The sequence below is a fragment of the Aulostomus chinensis genome, chromosome 18 (assembly GCF_037954235.1).
Source record: "Aulostomus chinensis isolate RoL2024-O1b breed Wild chromosome 18, RoL_Achi_v1.0, whole genome shotgun sequence".
In the NCBI taxonomy this organism is placed as follows: domain Eukaryota; kingdom Metazoa; phylum Chordata; class Actinopteri; order Syngnathiformes; family Aulostomidae; genus Aulostomus; species Aulostomus chinensis.
Window position 1 is genome coordinate 17,152,501 of NC_141337.1, and position 20,744 is coordinate 17,173,244.

A 20,744-nucleotide genomic window follows, 5' to 3' on the forward strand; every position below is an offset into this window, starting at 1 on the left:
TTCGTCTAAATGAAAAGGCTCCAGCGGTGACCATAATTGAACTGCAATCTAATCTCACGCTGCAGCTCCTATTGTTTACAGATACAACATGAACATGTGGGTTTCCCCTTCAAACCACCTGCCTCGCAAATGAGTCTGTTGGTTATTAAATGCATTCACGTGTTTGCTTGTAAGCCACAGAAAACTGATTAAAAGCTGAAGGAAAAAAAACACGACGTCTTCTCTCTCAAACATGATCGCGCATGCAAACAATAACGAGCTTTCAAAAACATTATTTATTCCTGTCTGCTGCCACCGCGCCACAACAAACACACAGCAACAACAGGTTATGCCCCCCCTCCGCCCTGTACCTCCGTGTCTCCGGCGCGCTCCCTCGACTCCTGCAAAGTCCTCACCGGACCTGATCACCATCAGACGGAGGGGAAGCCCCAGAACCGTCGTCCTGCATGCGCTCCGAACGCAACATCCAGCATCAGCAGAGACGAGGAAGCAGGGATGGATGGAGAGGAGAGAGGTGGGGGGAGTAAGTGGTGGTGGAGGGGGGGCTTGGTGGAGGGGGGGTCTGCTGCCCTCTGGCTGTTCAGCTCTTGGTTATCAGGAGCATTAATAAGGTTTTACCGCAGAATTCAATTTATACAGTGTTCATGATTTAGCCTGCAACATTATGCTTCTTATTATAGTAATCTCTCTCTCTCTCTCTCTCTCTCTCTCTCTCTCTCTCTCTCCCCCCCCCTCTCTCTCTCTCTCACAAACACACACGCACACTGGAGCGTCTCTGAGATTGGCGGTTTCATCAGCTTGGCTCAATATGTCGATTCTTTATTAAGAGAGGAGCAGAACCAGATGGAAATTAACTAAATGTTTTGGGGTGATTTGACAGCGCAGCACACGTGATCCACATGCTGCCACAGTTTAACACAGTTTGAGGGTTTGAATCACTTTTAACATGGAAAGAAAATATTTCAAATTAGCATCACAGTAAACTAAACTAATTTCTTCTTTAGAAATTTAGTTTTATTAATTCAAACTGAGGTGGTGCAGTGGTCAGCACTGTCCCCTCACAGCAAGAAGGTTCCGGATTCGAGCCCCGGCTCCAGCACAGGATCTTTCTGTGTGGAGTCTCCATGTTCTCCCTGTTCCTGTGTGGGTTCTCTCTGGTACTCCAGCTTCCTCCCACAGTCCAAAGACATCAAGAGGGGACGAGGCTGATTGATACTCTAAATTGACTGTAGGTGTGACTGTGAGTGTGAATGGTTGTCTGTCTCTATGTGTTGGTCCTGTGATGGACTGGAGACCTGTCCAGGGTGAACCCCGCCTCTCGCCTGTAGATGCTGGGATAGACTCCAGCCCCCCACGACCCTTAATAGGAATAAGCGGAGGAAAATGGATTGATTTAAAACTGATCTTGAGTTGATTGACTGTTCTAAACCCCACAGAACATTCAGAATACTCTTAACATCTTTTCCTTTGGTTCTGAAAGTCGTGCAGTTCAAAGTTCCCATGCTGACTGCTGAAGAAAGTTCCATTTTGTTTATTTTATGGCCGCGCTAAAACCTTATAAAGACAACTTTTGGATGTGAAGAAAACGATCCCTAATAGTTGTCTTGAGGTCATATGAAAATGTTCCTTTAGGACTGAGAACAGGTAGAAGTTCATGGCTTTAGGATTGTTCCTACAGTGTTCTGACAATGTACCCACGTGTGTCATGGTCTTGTATAATTCACACAGTTCTTTGTAGGGATTATTATTTGGTAAAAAAAAAAATGAGCGAACATTGAGGACCTCAGGGAATGTTTTAGGGATCATCGCAACTAGAAATTCCATTCGCTGGAGGTCTTCATAATACACTGAGTTCTACAATGTGATAAGAGGATTTTATTTAAGGTCGATGTTCTGGAAATATCAAGATGTTCTAGAAACTTCTAGAGGGAAATGTATACACTGTAGATTGTTCTATATGGTACCAGAACTTTTGTAGAACCTATCACAGGAACTTTTGCAGGACTAACCAGTAGTGGTATGTTTCAGTTCTATTAAGGCCTCCCAGAGCATCTGCAGAACTTTAAGTAACATGAAAGGAAAGTGAGACCTAGAAGGAAGATCCCACGAATGTTCTCCTAAAATATTACTCAAATGTTCTCCGAACATCCGGAACAGTCAATGAAAATTATGCCAAATATTTTATCCTTTTCATTTAAAGAATTCCAAATCACATCACAAATCTGACTGGATGTTTGTATCGTTGCTGTGAGTCAAACGGTCGACTTGGCGGCAGCGGCGTGGTGGCAGGCTGCTCTTCAGGTTTGACAGCAGATTTAGAGCTCAGAGAAATATCTGTGTTTTGGGGGGAGAATTACTTAGAATATAAAGAAGAGGATATAACTTTCCTCTTAACCCTGAGTGTTTTTTAAATGTTGACCATCTGGAGATAAAGAAGGGGAGCTAAGTTGCGTTGAGTTGCGTTCGAGAGAGTGATGAGGTGAAGCAATATTGTCAACGCTTTATTACAGGGGTACATAATAATGGTTAGTTTAAGGTCAGGGAAGTATGTCTATTAGTCATTTCCTTTTATGTTAACTTTCAAGTTACAGCAAAGAGGGATGGAAGAAATAGGGACGGTTGAGGTAGAGTTAACGGACACGAGCTGCCAAATGGTTATTCATGCTTGAGGGATGCTTATTCAAAACCTGTCCTCATAACTGAGCATTAACTAACTATTATTAATTCACCCTTGTGAAGTGTTACCAAACTATTTAAATGTATCATTATGTTTTGTTGGTCTTAAACCTAGTAGGACATGATTGGCCATGAACATTATTGCTAACAGGGCAAGAAGCCCCTTTTTGCACCAGAGCAACGATGAAAGACAAAGAATCGTGAAGAAATGCCCTTCGTTCTTGCCCTGGCAAAGAGATTCTACCACGCTCTTCTTACGCAGCTCTGAGGGGACGCAGATCCAAAAATATGTTCTTGAGGTGAAACTAATCTACATGAAATCCCCTGGATCATAAAGGTGTTGTTCTCTGCTTAACTTGCCAGATATTTCCCTGCTCACTGTCTGTCTGTCTGTCTGTCTGTCTCACTCTCCCGCTGGCTCATGCTTGCTCTCCTCTCTGCTCTGTTCATGCAGAGCTTGCAGCATTTGAATTTTTGCTGCGTGTGTGTTGAATGATAATATTGTCTTGTCTCTTTAGCCTACAACAATCTATCCAGAAAAGGATGTTTTGGGGTAGATGTCAGCTTCTTTTCCTGTGTGTGTGTGTGTGTGTGTGTGTGTGTGTGTGTGTGTGTGTGTGCGTGCGTGCGTGTGTGTGTGTCCCATAAATATTTTTTCTAAGCAGCTCACTGTTATGAATGTGTAAAAAGGTCAGACCATGTTATGCCTCCTCCACTCAAATGGAATTATTTTCTGTCGAACCAATACCCCGCAGGAATAACTGGGTTGTGTGAGTGAGTGAGTGAGTGTGTGTGTGTGTGTGTGTGTGTGTGTGTGTGTGTGTGTGTGTGTTTTGAGCACTATCATCCTTCTTATCCAAATGAATGTTGACTTCTGCTTTTTGCATTCATTTTCTGCTGATTTATGATGTGTACACCCAGTAATCACCCGTTACGCACACATGCGTGTGTGCCTCTGTGTATGTGTGTGTGCGTGAGTGTGTGTGTGTGAGTGTTGTGTGTGTGTGTGACTGTGTGTGTGTGTGCGTGTGTGTGTGTGTGTTTGTGTGTGTGTGTGTGTGCATGCGTGAATCTCACCATCCGCTCACTCACTCACTCATCCATCCGTTCCTCCTTCCAGCCTGGTAAAGATGCTGAGCCTCAACAGCGTCTATATTTAGCTGCTCATTCAATCAATGACGGCAGAGCCACAGCGCCATGACTCTGCATACTGATGGTACTACCGCCTATCTCTACCTCCGCTCACCTCTGGAAAGGGAGATAAAGAAATCTGAAGAAGAAAAAAGCGAGAGGGAGGAGGGGAAATTACACAAAAATTACAACAAAAAAGCTCATGAGAAAGAGAAAGACAGGTGCAGGTCTTGATCCTATCACGCGGTCGGAAGAAGACAGGAGGGAGGGTAAGAAGAAGAGAGATGAAAGGAAAGAGAACAGGTGTAAATACAGAGGCAGAGGGAGGAAGGATTGAGACAGATGGAGGAGAAGAAGAGGTAGAGAGTTTCCAGAGATGAAGAAACAGGGGCTGAAAGGTACATGCAGATGGGGGGGGGGGGGGGGGGTGGTTGAGTGAGAGGAAACAAGCTGCAGTGTCTTAGGAAAAGGAGGCAGGTTAGAGAGGTACAAGAAAAAAAAAGTCAGAGCAGAATACAGGGTTTCTATGGAGAGAGGGCTGAGAACTATATTTGTATGCAATGTTGTCAAGTGAATCTGAAGGGAAATGAAAGCTGAGAGGCGTATGGAGGGGGCGGGAACAGGTGCATGGGAGAAAAGGCAGCAAGAGCAGGTCTATTGACTCGACTGGTGAGATGTGACGGGACAAAAAGAAACGTGGAAAGATAAAAAAAAGGGCCATGCCACTCAATGGACAGCGCAGCGTTACGTGGAGCCTCCATGTGAGGAAATTGTTGGTAAATTTTACCAACTTATACACTTCTGATGTATTAATGAGGATTGGAGAAGCTACAAAGATACCTGTTTGATGTGTATCCATGAAGGTGCACAGACAGACCATCTCTGACTGGCACAGCTGTCGCAGTTTGTGACATGAAATACTCTAAATACTTCAGAGGCACCATTTTGGAAGCGGTTGTTGTTTTAACAAAAGTGATGAAATCAGAAGTAGAGCGGCAGGTTCGTTTCCAGCGGTCACTTCACACTGGAGGCTCATAAAAGAGACATTATATTCTGTCTGTTTTTCTCACAATAGAAGTCTCCAGGCACAGGAAGGTTTCTTTGCAGATGTGTTCTTTCTATTTTCAGTATGCCACACGAACAACACACACGCACACGCACGCACGCACACACGCGCACACACACACACACACAATCTCTCCCTGCTTGAATTATCTCCATATCTCCCTCTGTCACAAAGCACACAAAAACACAGCTGAAGCTGTTTGAACACACACACACACACACACACACACACACACACACGCACACACACACACACGCACACACAGGCACACACACACACACACACACACACACACACACACACACACACACCAGCACACACACACTCTAAGAAGCTGTGAAAACTGAAAAGTAGACATGAAAAGCATTTGCTGAAAATCCAGGCTATTGTTCGATTTGACTGTGATCCATTCTGGGTGGGAATTAGGCGACGCGTCGACAGGCTCAGCAGCGACTCTTTTTATCCAAACATAAAATTACTCCTGGTTTAACATGTCATTTTTATATTTGGCTTAACTTTTAGGTTGATAGGTTAGGTTGATGTCTCCCCCTTAATGCTAAGCTAAGGTCGCTAGCTACAGGCCGCAGTTTTAACTCCTACACGGTCCCACACATCCACAGTCCACATGATCTTTAACTATTAGTCTTTACAAGCCAAGAAAAAAAATCAGATTAGTTAAGTTTGTTGCAAATTGTCTCAGGTGAAAATGGGTGCCTGGCCAATCAATATCCCCTTTACGCAGCAGCCACTGTGACATGCCACTGTGGGGTAAATGCAGGCGTGAGCAGTAACATAATTATGACCCCACTCCAGATAGATGGACCAGAACCCTGATATTGTGCATACGGGCTCACTGGAATGACTATGAAGCTCAGTAGAATGGGAGCCTAATTAGTTTTAAGAGCTACACCTGTGTCTACCTTGCTACGGCACAAACCAGCAGCTGTGAAAAGGGCCTGCTGAGACTTCCAGCGAGTTTCCCCGCAGTGCCAGGGAGTATACGTTCTCACTTCTTTGTTTCTATTCACATCACACAGAGAAAAGCTGACAACATGCACAATGAGCTGTCGCCAAAACGTCGGAAGATACCGAAAAATTCCGAGTTCTTAGACTCTTTAGAGAGAGATTATGAACTTCCTATTTTCATTTCTGTTTCAACTAAATGATCTTTCTAGGTGGCACATAAAACACTAGTGTGAAACGAGTCACATTTTAAACATTTTGCATGAAACAGACATATTTCTAAAAACGACCTCCGTTTTTTTTCATTATAAGACAGATTAGAGGTGTGTAGGTGATGGAGAGGAAATCAGAAATGCTCTGTTTGCTCCCTTGGCTTGTGTGTGTGCGCGCGTGTGTGTGTGCACGTGTGTGTGTGTGCACGTGTGTGTGTGTGCACGTGTGTGTCTGCTCAAATCATGCTTTTTTTTACACACACATAATACACTCCACATAACTAAACCTGAGATACTGCACAAGTCTCTCTCTCTCTCTCTCTCTCTCTCTCTCTTCCTCTCTCTCTTTATCATCACCTCCATCTTACTGCTATTGTTTTAAGGTTGCTTTGTAACAACCATCTCCTTCTACCACTTCAATTACACAGCTTTTTTACTGTGCGTGCGTGCGTGCGTGCGTGCGTGCGTGTGTGTGTGTGTGTGTGTGGGCATTAATTGTTTTTCCTCTGTCTTCAGCTGCAGAATTCCACAATAGAGCAGGACTGTCAATTTGTGTTTATTCTGCTGCCGAGGCTTCAGGTCGCCTTCACCATTGACCGGCTCATTTTCTCCTGTTAGTAAGATGAGAAATTGCTACCAAAATATAAGAGCAGTCAACATAACATCTCAGGCACTCCCCCTGCAAGTTAAAGATCTTTCATTTTTACGTGGGTAACGATGGGATATGACTCCAGGAGGCTTGGGCAGGGTACCCATGTTAGGCTAATTGGGTAAAAACACATTGTGGTAGTGCTCAGCTCCTTGCTGTATTTGTGATGAGTGTGTAGGGGCTGTGGGGGCTGTCACTGGGCCAGATCAGTGCTGCTATAAATGTGTAAGCTCCATTCATTTGAACCACATTTGTTGAGGCAGGAAAACATCAAAACCATGCAGGGCATTGGGTCCACGGGACCAGGAGGGGGAAACACTAAGAATGCATTTATAGTTGAGCAAACCATGTCAAGAGAAACTAAGACGACGCAAGTGAATGAGCTCAACATTTAGGCACCAGGTTTGTATCTACACAAGGGCAACTTGTAAATGCCACATGTGTGCCTGTCACACTTACCTTGACCTTCAACACAGAATCGTCACAAAAATGGAATCCCTCCGCGTCAGTCAGAGACAAAAACACTGCTCCTTCTCTTCATCCACAGCTGAATTGTTTTTTTATCGTTCAGCACCATCAACAGTTTTGAGTTCTTGAGTGTCAGCTCAGACATCAAGGCTGTACCCGTGTTCAACTTCTGCCTCCTGCTGTTTCTATCATGTATTAAATGTGCACCACTGGATAAAATGTATCGTAGTAGCTGGGATTAAAGGAGGTGAATGAGATGAGTAGTTGTATCTAACTGGCTTAAAATGTAAGAAATCAATGCAATAAACGGCTTCAGGCTCTGGAGCATTTAGCTCAGAGGATGTGGTTTAGTCTTTTAACAAATGCATTTAGTGATTTGTACACAAGCGAAGGCTGTAAATCTCTCGCTCTGTTGTAGGTGACAGAATAATGCTGGGGTGTCAAAGAATCAGCCAGAGCCGGTACTTCATCCTTTGGCTGGAGCAGTTAGATTTGATGGAGCAATGTAACTGCTTCATCGCACAAAGAATGGATATTCATGTTACTTTTAGGAAGTGCAATTGGTTGGAAATGGAGATAGCTCTGCTACAGGCGGGCCCAAAACGAGGATGAGTTAGCTTCTGCATGTTTGTGGAACAAACCAGCGTCACAACACCATCTGTGGTACTGGGACCAGGTTTCCTTCAAAGGGGGTTTCATTTTACCAGGAATTAAGGATTTGATCAGTAGATGATTAGATCCCTAACACCTCCCAATCTGGCTCTTAACGCAGGTTCTTGTGCAGTAGATAGCAATCATTCATTTTTATAGTTGTTAATATTGTCGATAATAATCAGCTACCTAGAAAGCCCTGGATTTGGAGAAGTTAGGGATCTAATCATTAACTAATCATTAGAAAATCATGGAATAATCATTGGCTCCTCATTAACGAAGCACATATTCTTTACTGTAAAACGCCTCCCAAAAAAGCAGTGGCGAAAAACTAAATGGAAAGACATTTGAATGCATGCGCAGTCTGTGTTTGGAAGTTCAACCGCGGTAGTTGACAGCAGAACGATGTCTGCAGAGATAAAAGCATCACTGGATCCAGGCCAATCATAGAATCACCGTTTAAAAGTCTTGAATTGTTTTCTACGCTGCTGGGGGGAAAAAAGTTCTCCCTTTTTTCTACGAAATATAAGCAATGTTGATTTGTACTTTCGATCTTTGCTAAGTAACTTCCATTTTTCAACCTGCCATTAGTGGCCACTAACATTTGTGTGTGTGAGCAAAACTGAATGGGAACATTTGATTTAGTGGCTAAAGCTATTAGGGATGAATGGTCCCTGAGGAGTGTTTCCACCTACAGTATCCTCTCCCTCTCTCTCTCTCTCTCTCTCTCTCTCTCTCTCTCTCTCTCTCACACACACACACACACACACACACACACTCTCACTCTCACACTGTTTTATCCCTCTACATGTCCTACACACACTGAGGTTTTCATCTGTGGCTCCTCATCAGGTCAGCGAGCTCCTTTTAGCAGGTCCCGTGGTGATTTCCTTACCTCTAATGAGATTATTGTAGTAACGGGAGGGTGGGTCCACCCCTCCCGCCTGTCTGTCTCATATTTCCTCTTTCATAGCAGAGAAAGACCACAGGAAGTTGACAGAAGGGTGTGGAAAAATCAGAAGTGAAAGATGTAGTACAAGAGGGATGGGTGAACTTGGCTGTTTAAAGGTCATGTGTATTAAGGAGGTGGGTTCAGAACCCTCCTCTTCACCTCCTTTCCTCATTTTCTTTCTGCTGGTAGTTTCTCCACTTGCACTTACAGTCTTCATCTCACTCTTCATCCCCCATCCTCTTTCTTCCCTGTCTCCTCTGTGCCTGTATGTCCATTCTCTATCTCTCTCCTCCCTTGTTCAAGCCATGGGGCTCCTCCCTCCCTCCCTCCGTCTCTATCTCCCTCCATCAGCTTCAAAGAGCTGTCTCTGTGGCAGACCTCGAGGGCACCTGCCTCCTGAAGTGGAATAAAATCATCCGTTCCCCAATGCCTTTCTGTCTGCGTGTGTGAGAGTGTGTGTGTGTAGCTGGTACACACTCCTCTGAAGTGCACTAAGGCCCAAGGCAGCGTTATAACAAACAAACAAAACATAAACCCAATAAACAAGCAAGTAACCCTGGACCACAGGGTAATTTCTGTTCACGGCTTGACTCCGTAAATGCGATTATGTTACAGCATTGTTGCTAACCTTTCCAGCCCAAATGAAATCTGCGTTGATGTTTGTGTCTCTGTGTGCTGGCACAGTGCATCAGACGGTCATTGTGTGTCTATGTTTCATGAGTGTGTGTGTGGAGGAACCAGTGAGCACTTTTGGGACCCTGCCACCTCTGCAGGCGTGTGCTGGCTTCTCACCAGCACAGAGCGAGTCTGGATTAGAGGTTCTGGCCCATACTGTGTGTAAATCAGACAGGGGCAAGATGTAGCTTCAAAAGAGTGTGTAATTGACTGAGAGTGACCTTGGTGACCAAAGGATGGGAGCAGCGTCGACTTGGCTTTTTTCCACCAAGCAACGCTTATATCAAATCATACGTTTTGACAAGAATAAGCGGGGCAAATGATTTATAACAACGATGATGGCTGAATTCAACGTCGTTTTCCTTTATTCATCCCAATGCTTGTGTCGCACGCGATGAAGCACCAGTGTCGCTTCCACTGATACTTAAATGAAGCCGAGCCATTCTTAATGTTATCAATTCCGCCTTTGCAACAAAAAGCTAAAAGCTTGCTGAGAAAAAAGTCTATATGAAGCTTCATTTACTTTATGAAAGGAGAAACACACACTTCTTGACTTTAATTGTGTTTTAATCAAGTAATCTGAAAGAGCTGACTTGAGCTGACAGAGATATTTTTTCCTCCTTCAGATATATTTACATATTATGTAGTTATTTGTGTAATGTTATGTGACATACTTGTCAAAAGCTGTATTCTACATATCTAAATGTGTACATGTAAGAGAAGAGAAGACAAGAGAGACATTTGGGTCAATATGCAGCAAAGCTGGCAGGTAAACTACAGTGAAACTCTTCTCCAAAGGCGGTGCTGGACATTTATATGAGTCAGTCTAATGAAAGTCATCGGAGAGAAACAGAAAAATCAGTCTAATAAAGGAAAGAGGTTGCTGCTCATTCTTGGATGAAGGCCAGAGCCACTACTTTACCCTCGAAATGACTGTGTGTGTTTGTGTGTGTGTGTGTGTGTGTGTGTGTGTGTGTGTGTGTGTGTGTGTGTGTGAGTGAGTGTGTGAGTGTGAGACAGAGAGAGTGAGAGAAAGAGAAGGGGGAGAGAGAGAGAGAGAGAGAGAGAGAGAGAGAGAGAGAGAGAGAGAGAGAGAGATGGTGGGGGGATGTATTGATCAATGTACAGGTTGAGAAGAGACCCAAACCACCTCCACTATGCTTTTGCAGCCTTGGTAAAATCCTAAATATATCTTCAGCCTTCAGTGTTTTCTGTGCTGCCGGCTGTTGTGCTGCTCATTGATTGACTATTTTTTCTTGATAAATGATTCTTCTGATGGCGTCTCAGGAGATGGCGAGAAAACAAAACAGCAGTGTAAAACCCTTCAGGTAAATGTTTCAGAACTCGTGAGATCCGACCCTCTGCTGTTAAACGTAGAGAAAGCTAAAACATGGTACGGAGCAAATGCTCAATATGTTAAAGGTTGTAATGTTTATTCTGCTGTGACTTGTTTCCTTCTGGCTGTATCACAGGAAGGGTTTTATCAAGCAATAAATATGATATGAAAATACATGCTAGATATCTAGGTTGTAGTCTTACTGTAATATTGACCATTTAATTTTATATATTGTACATAAACTCAAACACACAGACACACATTTAATATTTCCATAGTTTTATATTTACTTTTGAATTCTGCTAAAGGATGGAGATGTATTTTTTGAACAAGGAAATTGAACGTTTTTGCGAGAATGAACACACTTTTGTGACAGATTCATTTAAAGACAGTGTCTTATTTTATTTGAAGTCTAAAAAAAATACCTAGAGGGGGGTCATTGAATACACCAAACACGCTGTTGTTCCTTTTTTGTTTTGTGGAAAATATAAAGCTTGCAAATCATGTCTGTTTTGGTCTGTTTTGCTGCCCTCTAGTGGAATAAATCTGAAACTACATTCTATCCCATAATGCAGTTCATCCTTTTATTCCCGTCATCCTCTACTGCCAGACAACCTTCATCACTGATCAAGATGGCGGAGCCTAAAGGTAACACTGTGTCCTTTGCAATAATTGCTTCGATTCTTCTCAGAAAGTGCGCATTTCTGGCGGTTAATTGTAAAATCGTCGTTACTCGTGAGTGTGTTTCTGTCAGTGAGGCTCCTCAACTGAAGGCTGCGTGATTGCTCCGCGAGGGTTACGTCTAGGTCTTTCCGTGTCATTGACAGATATTTTGTTAAATTAACCTTAAAACTGCGGTTGGGGAATTTAACTACAATGCTTAAAACGCGGGGACATCGAGGATAGTCTCATTATGTCGCAGTGGTGCATATATGTTAGTTTCTGTTAGCTAGCTTGCGCGGTAGCCCGCTAACACGATGCAGCTAACGCTGTGTTATTTTGCGTTTTAACGGCGGTCGTAAATGCATCGTTAATTATGGCTTTCATTTGAGTTTAGAAATGTGTTTGAAACCAACTAACCATCCCTCAAACTCAAGCCTCAACACATGTGAATGAGGGGCTTTGGAATTATACGTTAAAAAGCGCATAGAGCAGCGTTCCTGCGACTAGCTCGTCCTGTAGGTGATGCTATAGCGCTTTAAACCACAGCTTCATGCAAACCTGTTAACCGCTGGTCTTGTAAATCTTGATAAATAACATTTAACAGACGGGGGCAAACCTGCTGGCAATGTTTTTACTTTAGAAAATGTGATTGCAGGACTATCTGAAGAAGTGGGTGTTTGTTTGTGGTCACATCGAATTGTAGGGCGGATTTAGTATACATGCCACTTGTACTGATACCTTATTTTGTCCCATGTTACTGTTGAAAGTACCTGTTTCTGAATACTTCTGTCTGATTACCGTCTCTTTCATTCAGTATGTACTTGACTAGGAGAACCTGTAATTGAACTATTCCCTACTAGCGATCACAAAGTGTTGCTGGTTCTTGTAATTACTGGTGGTCTTAAAAGCATCGGAGTTGGAAGCTTCATCAAAACACGAAGATGAGAGGCCTGAGGTTACCACTGTGTTTCGCTCCACATGTACAATGTTGTTTAACAGAATTTTGTCTCCACTGTTGATCAGTTCCTTTAGCTGCAGAGCGGCTAATGGATGTGAAACTGAATCAGCTGGGAAGTTGGCTGATGAGTCGAGACTTCACTCCCTCTGGCATTTTTACATCTTTAATAAGAGGTAAGGAAACCAGCATTTCCTCAAAAGCTGTTGTTGGGGAAAAATGTAAGACTGCAATTTAGACTAATCACTGATTAGAGAAATTCATTTTGTAGCTCCAATATCAGCCAACTTATTAAAACCCTTTGTTTAAAGTGTACAGTAAGTCAAGCTCATATAACGGCTGTTTATAGGCAACTTGATTAAAATGAGCACTGGGAGTTGATCACCACTCATACACACAGATGATTCTTACTGCTTAAGGAAAGCAATCAAACACTAATTCAACAATTTTAATTCTTTGAATCAATATTTGTATTCAAATCTGGTCTTCGCGGTGCGTTGAATGACTTTTCACAACCTCAGACAAATATATGAAGTAATCGCTGCGGACAGGGTTGATGGATTTTTCTACTATGAAATATCTGCGTGCCTGTAAAAAAAAAAAAAAAAAAAAAACTGGACTCAGCTGCAGTTTATACCTGTTTACATTTCCTTAAATGACAAGCCTTGTGGTAGATAAACAACTTCTGAATTGTATCAAATTAAAGATGGACAACATTTAGACCTCCTCGTCAGCAGTTGTCTCTCTCACTCAGGTTGACTCTATGAACCTCATGAACAGAGTTGGAATAGCTGGAACGAGACAGATAATTCATGTGGTTTATCTTGTAGCGGTACATTTAAATATGTTGTCCCGAACTAACAACAACAACAGGAACCTGTTAGCAAACATTAGCTTACACGCTCAGGAGAGAAGTGGCGACCTCAGAACGGCTCCTCAGCTCCTCTCGATCTTTCAGCTTGTAGAAATACTGAACCATTCTTGACCCTCTTCTGGCTCCTTTGTCGGTCCGACAGGATTTGAGACAGGTTACAGAATGAACCTTGTAAGATAATCGAATTCACTCAAATCCGCGGGTATACGTGAAGCCTGTTTTGACATTTTCAACTCCCATGACATTCTCTGAACAGCTGCTTTGAAGAGGCTCGGGCACCTTTCATCATGACCCTGCCCCACTTTCTCATCTCCTTCTTTTTCAGGGCGAAACAGATATCTCGACAAATACATTTTGGTGAAGAACGCAGGCATCGGTGGTCTTGCTTTGGTGTTGGCGGCCTATTCGACAGTGAGCTACGTGTGGTACTATGAGGAGCTCAGTAAGAATCATCTTCCTCTTTCAAGTTCTTGCGTAACAGTAAATGTCCAACAGCGACAGCATGTTACTGATGAGGAAAAACCTGACATTCGTTCGCTTTGTGTCCTGCAGAGCATGAACGTATGAGGAAGTATCACTAAGCCCCTTCAGCAGCCATCGGACCTTCGTGGACAGATGTCGGCACCCCCCTGCTCTTTCTACTCAGCTCTGGCTTAAAACATGACCAATAAAGATTATAACAAGGTTGAAAGATGTCTTTTTTTTGTGGAACACTTATTCATCTAGCTACAGCCATCAGTGTAGAGCTCAAAGTAAGAGGCACATTTACAACAAGACTTTATTTTTTTACACATCCGTACTGTTACATGACTTTCAAAACACAAAGCCAAACTGCCTCGTTGTCCCCTTGTGACCGATCAGTGTGTTAATGTACTGCAGCAACAGCGTCCCAACAGGCTTTAAAATCCCAGATGTTCCTCACCAGGTTCATGAAAAACTACAAATGTGGTTGCAAGTGTAAAAATGACTGAAGCAGTAAGCACAATCCATCGTGGGGGGGAGGGGGGGTGGTTAGGTTTCATTAGTTCAAGCATAATCTGTTCTTCTGGCATCACTTTTTTTTTATTAACGCTCAGATTCATCAGCAGTATCAAATGTAGTCACATGACCTGAGGAGAAAAAAAGTCAAAGCACTGCACATCTGTCAGACTCTGGGTACTTTTCACAGTCAGTATAGAAAGTACAAATATTGTAGAAAATGATGTTCAATTTGTCATCTTCATGTATCCACATTTTTTTTTTTGGGAAGCAAAAAAACCCCTCAGTTGCTGTGTTTCTGTCCTCCCCGTGTATGGAGGATGAATCCTGATGTCTGACACACTTGTGGCAGTTCAGTCTTTAACATCAGTGTGGAGCAGCTTCCTCCTCTTCTCGCCTCTGTTGCTCACATCAGGGGAGCCAGCAGCAGCACCGCTGCGTTCACCTCTCCGGGTCAAAGGTTACTGGCCACTCAGGAAGGCGAGGTGACCTTTCGTGCATTTGTTGGCATAGTGGCCCTTTTCCCCACACTAGAGACAAGACAGAGAACACAACATGGAGAGCTTAATTGTAAAACACGATATTTTCTACCGTGTTTTTTTGCCCTCGTTTAAAGTCTTTGCTTATTAGCTTGTGAGGATATCGTTTGCAAAGGTGAAGTGTGTTTTCGGGACAAGCCAGCACATTGTGGTGCGCTGTGTGTCAGATACACGCTGCCTGGTCACAGCCAGCTACTGCTGCTACCATGTCAGAGGGACTTGGTGTCACAGGCACAGTCTTGCTCTCTGGGCTTGACATGCGACAGGATGAATCTGACTTTGTTGTCTGCATGACGTGCTGGTTAAGGCTAAGGCCTTTTCCACCAGTAAGCTTTATTTGGCTGCCTATCAGCCGACCATGTGGGTTATAGGCAGTGATGTGCTAGTTACTGAAAAACAGTAATTAGTTATGGTTACTAGTTACTGCAATTCCAAAGCAACTCAGTTACTAACTCGGTTATTAAAACCAAAAAGTAAAGCATTACTATGAAAAGTAACTATTTGGTTACAAAAAAAAGTTCAGAACTGTCACCATTGTACTACTTGACATGCATTTTCATCACTGAACTGAACTCCGCTAAGCAATATGGTCTCTATTTAAACAAACACTAAGATGTCTCAAAGTCATTGATTGATTGATTAACTTTAGCCTGGCTAGCAGTAGCACTCCCTCGTTGAAAAGAACAACACAGGCGCTGTTGCTTAGGTGCACGGGGTGAGGTGACATCTGTGTCGGTGTCTGTGTCCCTGACCCGCTAACTTTAGCGACAAGTTTCGTCGCCGCCGCGTGCAGCGTGCCTGGATGCTTTAGTGGAGTAGAGCTGCTGTTAGCGGCCGCAGAGAGGCTCTTAGTTCCGAGACACAAGTTGCATTTAACATACACATTTTTCTCCTTCTGCTCAACGAAGGAGAAGTAGTGAGCGCACTTCCACGTGAAGAAACTCGCCCTAGGTTCCGCCATGATGTCTTGCACGTTCTTGCTGGTATAAACAAACACGCCCCCACAGCGCAGCTCACTCTCCTCCTGTCTCTTGCACTTCCGTCAAGCCCCCCCGACACAGGAAGTAAACACAGTGGCTCAGCCGAGATGGTAAAATAACGTAAAATAAACTAATAAACGGATCGTTTAGTCACAAGAATTGAGTTACTGAATTTTAAAAGTAATGCGTTTGATTATTAGTTACTGCCAAAGTTACTTTTTTGGCAGTAACTAATAAGGCAGTAACGCGTTAGTCCCAACACTGGTTATAGGATTGTGCCCACTTTTCAGCATCCTCTGATGGAAGAGGTTTATGAAGGGGGTCTGCCATCTGAGGCCAGCATCTAAGCCTCTGATTCTGTCTAGGGTTTGCCGATGATTTTGGAGGCTCTCTCAGAGCTGCCCTTCGAGAGCACTGACTTAAAGTTGCTTTCTCTCAAGACTATTCTGTCGCTAGCATGGATGTTGGCCAATGGGATACGTGAATTGCAGTCATTGTCTGTTCATTAATCCTGCCAGCAGTTTTCTCCTGACTCTGGGAAGGTGGTGTTATGCCGTCACCCTGCGTTTGTGCCTAAGGTTAGGGACCCCTCTGGCAGCTACCCCTATTTGGAGCTGATGTCTTACTCACCACCAACTTGTGTTTGTTACACGGGGTGGTGGTCACTTTTGCTCAGGTGGCCCCCTTGAGGGCTTTATGGCTCATTCCAATCGGGGTATGGCCACTTCATGGGCCCTGTTCAGGGCTGCAAGTTGGGCATGGGGATCGGCCACATTTCCCATCGTGAGATACCAAGCAAGGATTGAAAGAGAACCTTTGGTTACCAGGTATAATCCCTGGTTCTCTGAAAACCGAGTGAGGTATCTTGCATACATGGGGCGCATGGAAGAAATTCGCTTGAGAATGATGTAAATGACGCCAGCAAGGTGTCTGCGTGCACATCCAGGGACGGGACTGGTCTGGTCACCTGACCGACATGGTGGTGTCAAGAATTTCGATGAACGCTTCCCCTTCCATCGGTTAGATACATCACTCAGGTTTCAGAGAAGTTGGCTATGCTCAGTAACCTCTATTTTTAAGCTTTTGGGAGGTATAGATAAAGGATAAATGCAATGGAAACACAGTCAGCGAATAAAGGGTGATGTGCTTCAGTCATGTGATGTAAGGGCTGTCACCAGAACTCTTCCAAGCTATGAAATCTTTTGAAACTCCATTTCCACTGTTTGAAATTAGATGCACCATCCATCCCTTTGTTTGTTTTCTGTTTGTATCTTCATTCATTTCGAGGTTTGACTGGTGCTCTTATAATCACACCGTCTCCTTGTGTCCTCTTCTTAACGGCTCGCCACCAATGGCTTACTACCATGAACACACACCTAATGTTCACATGGCAGCGGTGGATGGAAACATGCATAAGTTTGCATTTTCTTTTGCTCAATTACAGACATTGGGGTTGAAATAAATGACACATTTGGATGGAATCTTGAGTTGTGACAAACTGACTTAGAATGAAAAGGCAAACATGCAGATGCATCACCTTGTAGCAGGTGACCTGGTCCAGGGGCCGAATCCCTCGGTTGGAAATCATGTTGTTTTGCTGAGCAGCAGAAGACCCTACATTGTTCTGTGGCCGCTGGCCCGGACTGGAGTTGGTCAACTGGATTAGCGAGAGTGACGAGCGACCGATGGTTGGCACAGGCTGCAGGGGGGAAAAAAGGATTCGTTTATTACACCCTGCTGTTGTGGTGATTGTTTTAAGGCTAGAGATTACATTTGGCCCCACTTCCCAACATAATGCCTCTAGGAGAAGTGGCAGAATGACATGCAGACAATTTCAGTGTGTGTGTGTGTGTGTGTGTGTGCGTGTGGGTCCTCACCTTTGTTTGGTTCTGGAGTTGCTGCGGGAGAGGAGGCTGTTCAGAAGCTCCCATAGGCAATTCAAACCGCGGGCTGTGGAGCAACAACAGTTAATAAACTTTATTGTAGCCTCTGTCTGAGGAATATATTGCTTTTACATTGGCGGTGCAAAATCTCACGGCCAAACGATCTCTGTTGTAGTTGAGTCTAAAACCATTTTCACACTGAAAAATGCATGTCAACACGGGTTTTTGGACCTGCGTTTGCTGGGCATTCAAGCTTCCAAAAAACCCGGGTCTGCACTCCTGCTGTGAGGGCTGCGTGCCTGTGTTTTTCTCTCTCGTATGTCATCACGCTGACAACGTCATCAGTACACATAAACATGCGCCGGAACACAGAGGTAAACAACCGACAACATGGACGTCGTCGAGTCGAATGTTCACGGAACATCAACAGGAGGCAGAGGCCAAAACTTGATTGCGAGATGAGTGAGCAGCTCTCAGCCCAGCCAGAGTTTTTTCAGTTTTTAATTCTTTCCCCCGGAGCTTCCACAATGACAGCTTGACAGGCGGCACAGTGACAAAATCAGGATGCCACAGGAAGATCGCGTGAAACCTGAGACGACGCGGGTCGCCCTTTTCACACTGCAGCCGAGCCGAGCCGAGCCGCTAAACTCCCGGGTCGCTTGGCGAGTTGGTCGACACGGGTCGAAATGCCGAGTCGACCTTTTTAGAGTGCTGAAAAACCCTGTGTTGACCCGCATTTTTGGTGCAGTGTGAAAGGGGCTTAAGACAGATTTTAGTATATTTAGGAGTCTAGGAAAATGTCAACATACTGCATAAATTTGCAAGATTTCCCTTCTGGACAGAAGCCCACCAGGTAGTTGACACAGATCACTCTCCTCGTGTGCCGGTGTCTGCAGTCAGGACCTGAGATGCCAAAATGCACAGAGAGTCAGAAAGAATTAGGTTAGTTGTCAAAACTAGCAGACTTACTGGGTAAAAGACAAATTTGGGGGAGTTCACCATGGAAACATTGGTGCTCAATAGTGAGCAGGGCGTACCATGTTTGCAGAAGCCTCTGTCATACCAGGGACAGTCCTTGATCTTGGACTCGGGGTCAATGTGCAGAAACGGACATTCTTTGTTGCTACATTCACCTGCGAACAGCAACACAAAAATTACACCCTGAAAAAAAACGTCCCTGAGCTCATCGGTGTGATTTGGTCGAGTCAACTCACCAAACTTGGAGTAGAAGTAGCATTCGGGCATCTTGGTCATGTCGTACTCATGGAGGAACTCGCACTGGTCTCCTTTCTTGCAAAGCCCCCTCAGCCAGTGCTTACACACCACCGTCTTCTCTCCGCTGATGTGACGGAACGGACACATCCCACCTACCAAACCCCCCCCCAAAAAAGCAACACATTCATCAATCCGTCTGAAAATTCCAAAACTGGTAAATCCGGGAGTGAACAATCTAGATGTCTGCAGGATGATGCTGATAGCAAGCAGCAACACAGAGTGAGATCAGGTAAAAACAGGACACACACACACACACACGTTTTCACCTAGAAATCTCCAGGACTTAACTGCTCCTGTGAGAAAAACTTTCATGACCTTTCATTCTGTGAATGTCGGGATGCACAATGTTATTTTTCCTTCTGTTTGTAAATACACAAATCACCGTTATCTTCCGACTCGGTATCAAAAAATCCAGAGCACCTGGAGAAATTGCCAATTTGAAACATTCCAAAACATTAGAAAAATCCAATAAATCGCACATTTAATACACTGTTTCACAAAACAAGAAAAACAGGCTAAAATCTGCTGCCACTGATGACACGATGATGTTGTTGTTCATTCCAAACTGAAACTCTGTTTATGAATGGAAAAAGAGATGTCAACGTTTACCAGCATACAGTTAGGTAAAACAATTAAGACCCTACGTGGTCTGATACAACATACAAATGTATGATATTAAATCAAAATTAGCCATAAGAGAATTTCTTCATTCAATCTTCACAGCCACAAATGCACTTTTTCTGGATTTGTGTATTAGGCAAAACTTTCACGGGAAGCCTGGAAATCTTCAAATATTTTCTCAGTTATTCGATGAACCTGTAAGCCCGATAAACAAGATATGGTTTGTATTTTGTTTAAAGTGTTAAAAAAGTGCCCGATCGACGGACACATAAGTGGCTCATGTGAGTTTTCGCCGGTATGTCAACGATTCAACAGTTGAACAATTCAACTTACGAGTGATTTCGTCGTCAAGATGATATTCATTTGATATGTAACGACCCCTAACACTGGAATACTAAATATTGTCATGTTATGTTCTTACCTTTCTGACAAGCGGCTCTCATGAAGAACTCACACACAGCAGACCCGGATTCTGTGGGGACACACGCACCGGTTAACGTCCCATCACCTGCGGCGGCTACGTAGCAGCTAATATCCGAAAATTACTTACTGTCCATGCCAGGGAAGGGCAGAGGCTGGGCCCCCAGCTGCTGCTCCACAGCCACCTCCAGGTCAAACCTAACATGTTCCACAGTAGCCAGCACCTCCTGCATGGCTGCAGTAGTTTCACCGAGTTCTGCTCCAAGAAACCTCACGGTTAGCGTTAGCTAGTATGGGGTTGAGGTAACCACTTTCTTCCCCTGCCAGCTAGCCAGCTAGCCACGCTAACGAGTCACGTTCGCCTAAAGTGAAGAAGCGAAACCCGCCAGAAGCAGCGGTGTTGTGTTGTTCTGTAGAGCCTTTAAAAAAGCCTGAAACTCTTGTCGGTGCGATTTAGAAGTTGTTGATTCTTTTCGCTGGAATGGATGGAAGGGTAGGCGCGCAGCCTGACCTACGACCGGAGTGACGTATGGGGGCACGGCTAGTGTTGATTTCTCGCGAGATTTAGCAACGCTTCTATCCAGTGGTGTTGAAGTGTTGGTCCTACAGTATTGCTGACAATGTTATAGTAAATAATATTGATTAATGGGATACAACTCATTCCCATTGATGTAGGAGATCCGTAACTTTAACTAACATTGTTCTCATTCCCTACGATTTTCTTGTAGCTTTTATGACTCCTTCCTAGCTTTCAGCTGTAGAAATCATCCAAAAGTC

The 20,744-nt window shown here is 44.0% G+C and overlaps 3 protein-coding genes across 3 annotated transcripts in view; 1 reads left to right on the forward strand and 2 right to left on the reverse strand.

The window, feature by feature from the left end:
- slc29a4a (solute carrier family 29 member 4a) overlaps positions 1-544 on the reverse strand; it is a 20,843-nt gene extending 20,299 nt beyond the window's left edge. The window contains exon 1 of the mRNA XM_086185667.1: positions 351-544. The gene's annotated coding sequence lies outside the window, so the exon portion shown is untranslated. The remainder of the gene's footprint in view (positions 1-350) is intronic.
- Positions 545-11,325: 10,781 nt separating this feature from the next.
- atp5mf (ATP synthase membrane subunit f) lies at positions 11,326-13,962 on the forward strand. The gene is made up of 4 exons (XM_086186214.1): positions 11,326-11,427; positions 12,466-12,573; positions 13,597-13,713; positions 13,824-13,962. Exons 1-4 carry the CDS (start codon positions 11,349-11,351, stop codon positions 13,850-13,852), a joined length of 333 nt encoding a protein of 110 aa, XP_086042340.1. The 5' UTR covers positions 11,326-11,348; the 3' UTR covers positions 13,853-13,962.
- Positions 13,963-14,044: 82 nt separating this feature from the next.
- LOC147245456 (cleavage and polyadenylation specificity factor subunit 4) lies at positions 14,045-20,520 on the reverse strand. Its single transcript, XM_086186212.1, has 8 exons — positions 20,098-20,520; positions 19,969-20,019; positions 18,866-19,018; positions 18,689-18,784; positions 18,461-18,554; positions 17,646-17,718; positions 17,306-17,467; positions 14,045-14,779 (listed from the first exon to the last, which is right to left on the reverse strand). The coding sequence occupies exons 1-8, from the start codon at positions 20,198-20,200 to the stop codon at positions 14,711-14,713; spliced, it is 801 nt and encodes a 266-aa protein (XP_086042338.1). The 5' UTR covers positions 20,201-20,520; the 3' UTR covers positions 14,045-14,710.
- Positions 20,521-20,744: the final 224 nt, after the last annotated feature.

Coding starts and splice junctions, on each gene's coding strand:
- atp5mf (XM_086186214.1), top strand. CDS start 11,349: ATGCAGTTCATCCTTTTATTCCCGTCATCCTCTACTGCCAGACAACCT. Junction 12,574..13,596: donor TTTTACATCTTTAATAAGAG/GTAAGGAAACCA, acceptor CTTCTTTTTCAG/GGCGAAACAGATATCTCGAC. Junction 13,714..13,823: donor GTGGTACTATGAGGAGCTCA/GTAAGAATCATC, acceptor TGTGTCCTGCAG/AGCATGAACGTATGAGGAAG.
- LOC147245456 (XM_086186212.1), bottom strand. CDS start 20,200: ATGCAGGAGGTGCTGGCTACTGTGGAACATGTTAGGTTTGACCTGGAG. Junction 20,020..20,097: donor GCCCTTCCCTGGCATGGACA/GTAAGTAATTTT, acceptor GTGTCCCCACAG/AATCCGGGTCTGCTGTGTGT. Junction 17,719..18,460: donor AAATCTTGCAAATTTATGCA/GTATGTTGACAT, acceptor GTTGCTCCACAG/CCCGCGGTTTGAATTGCCTA.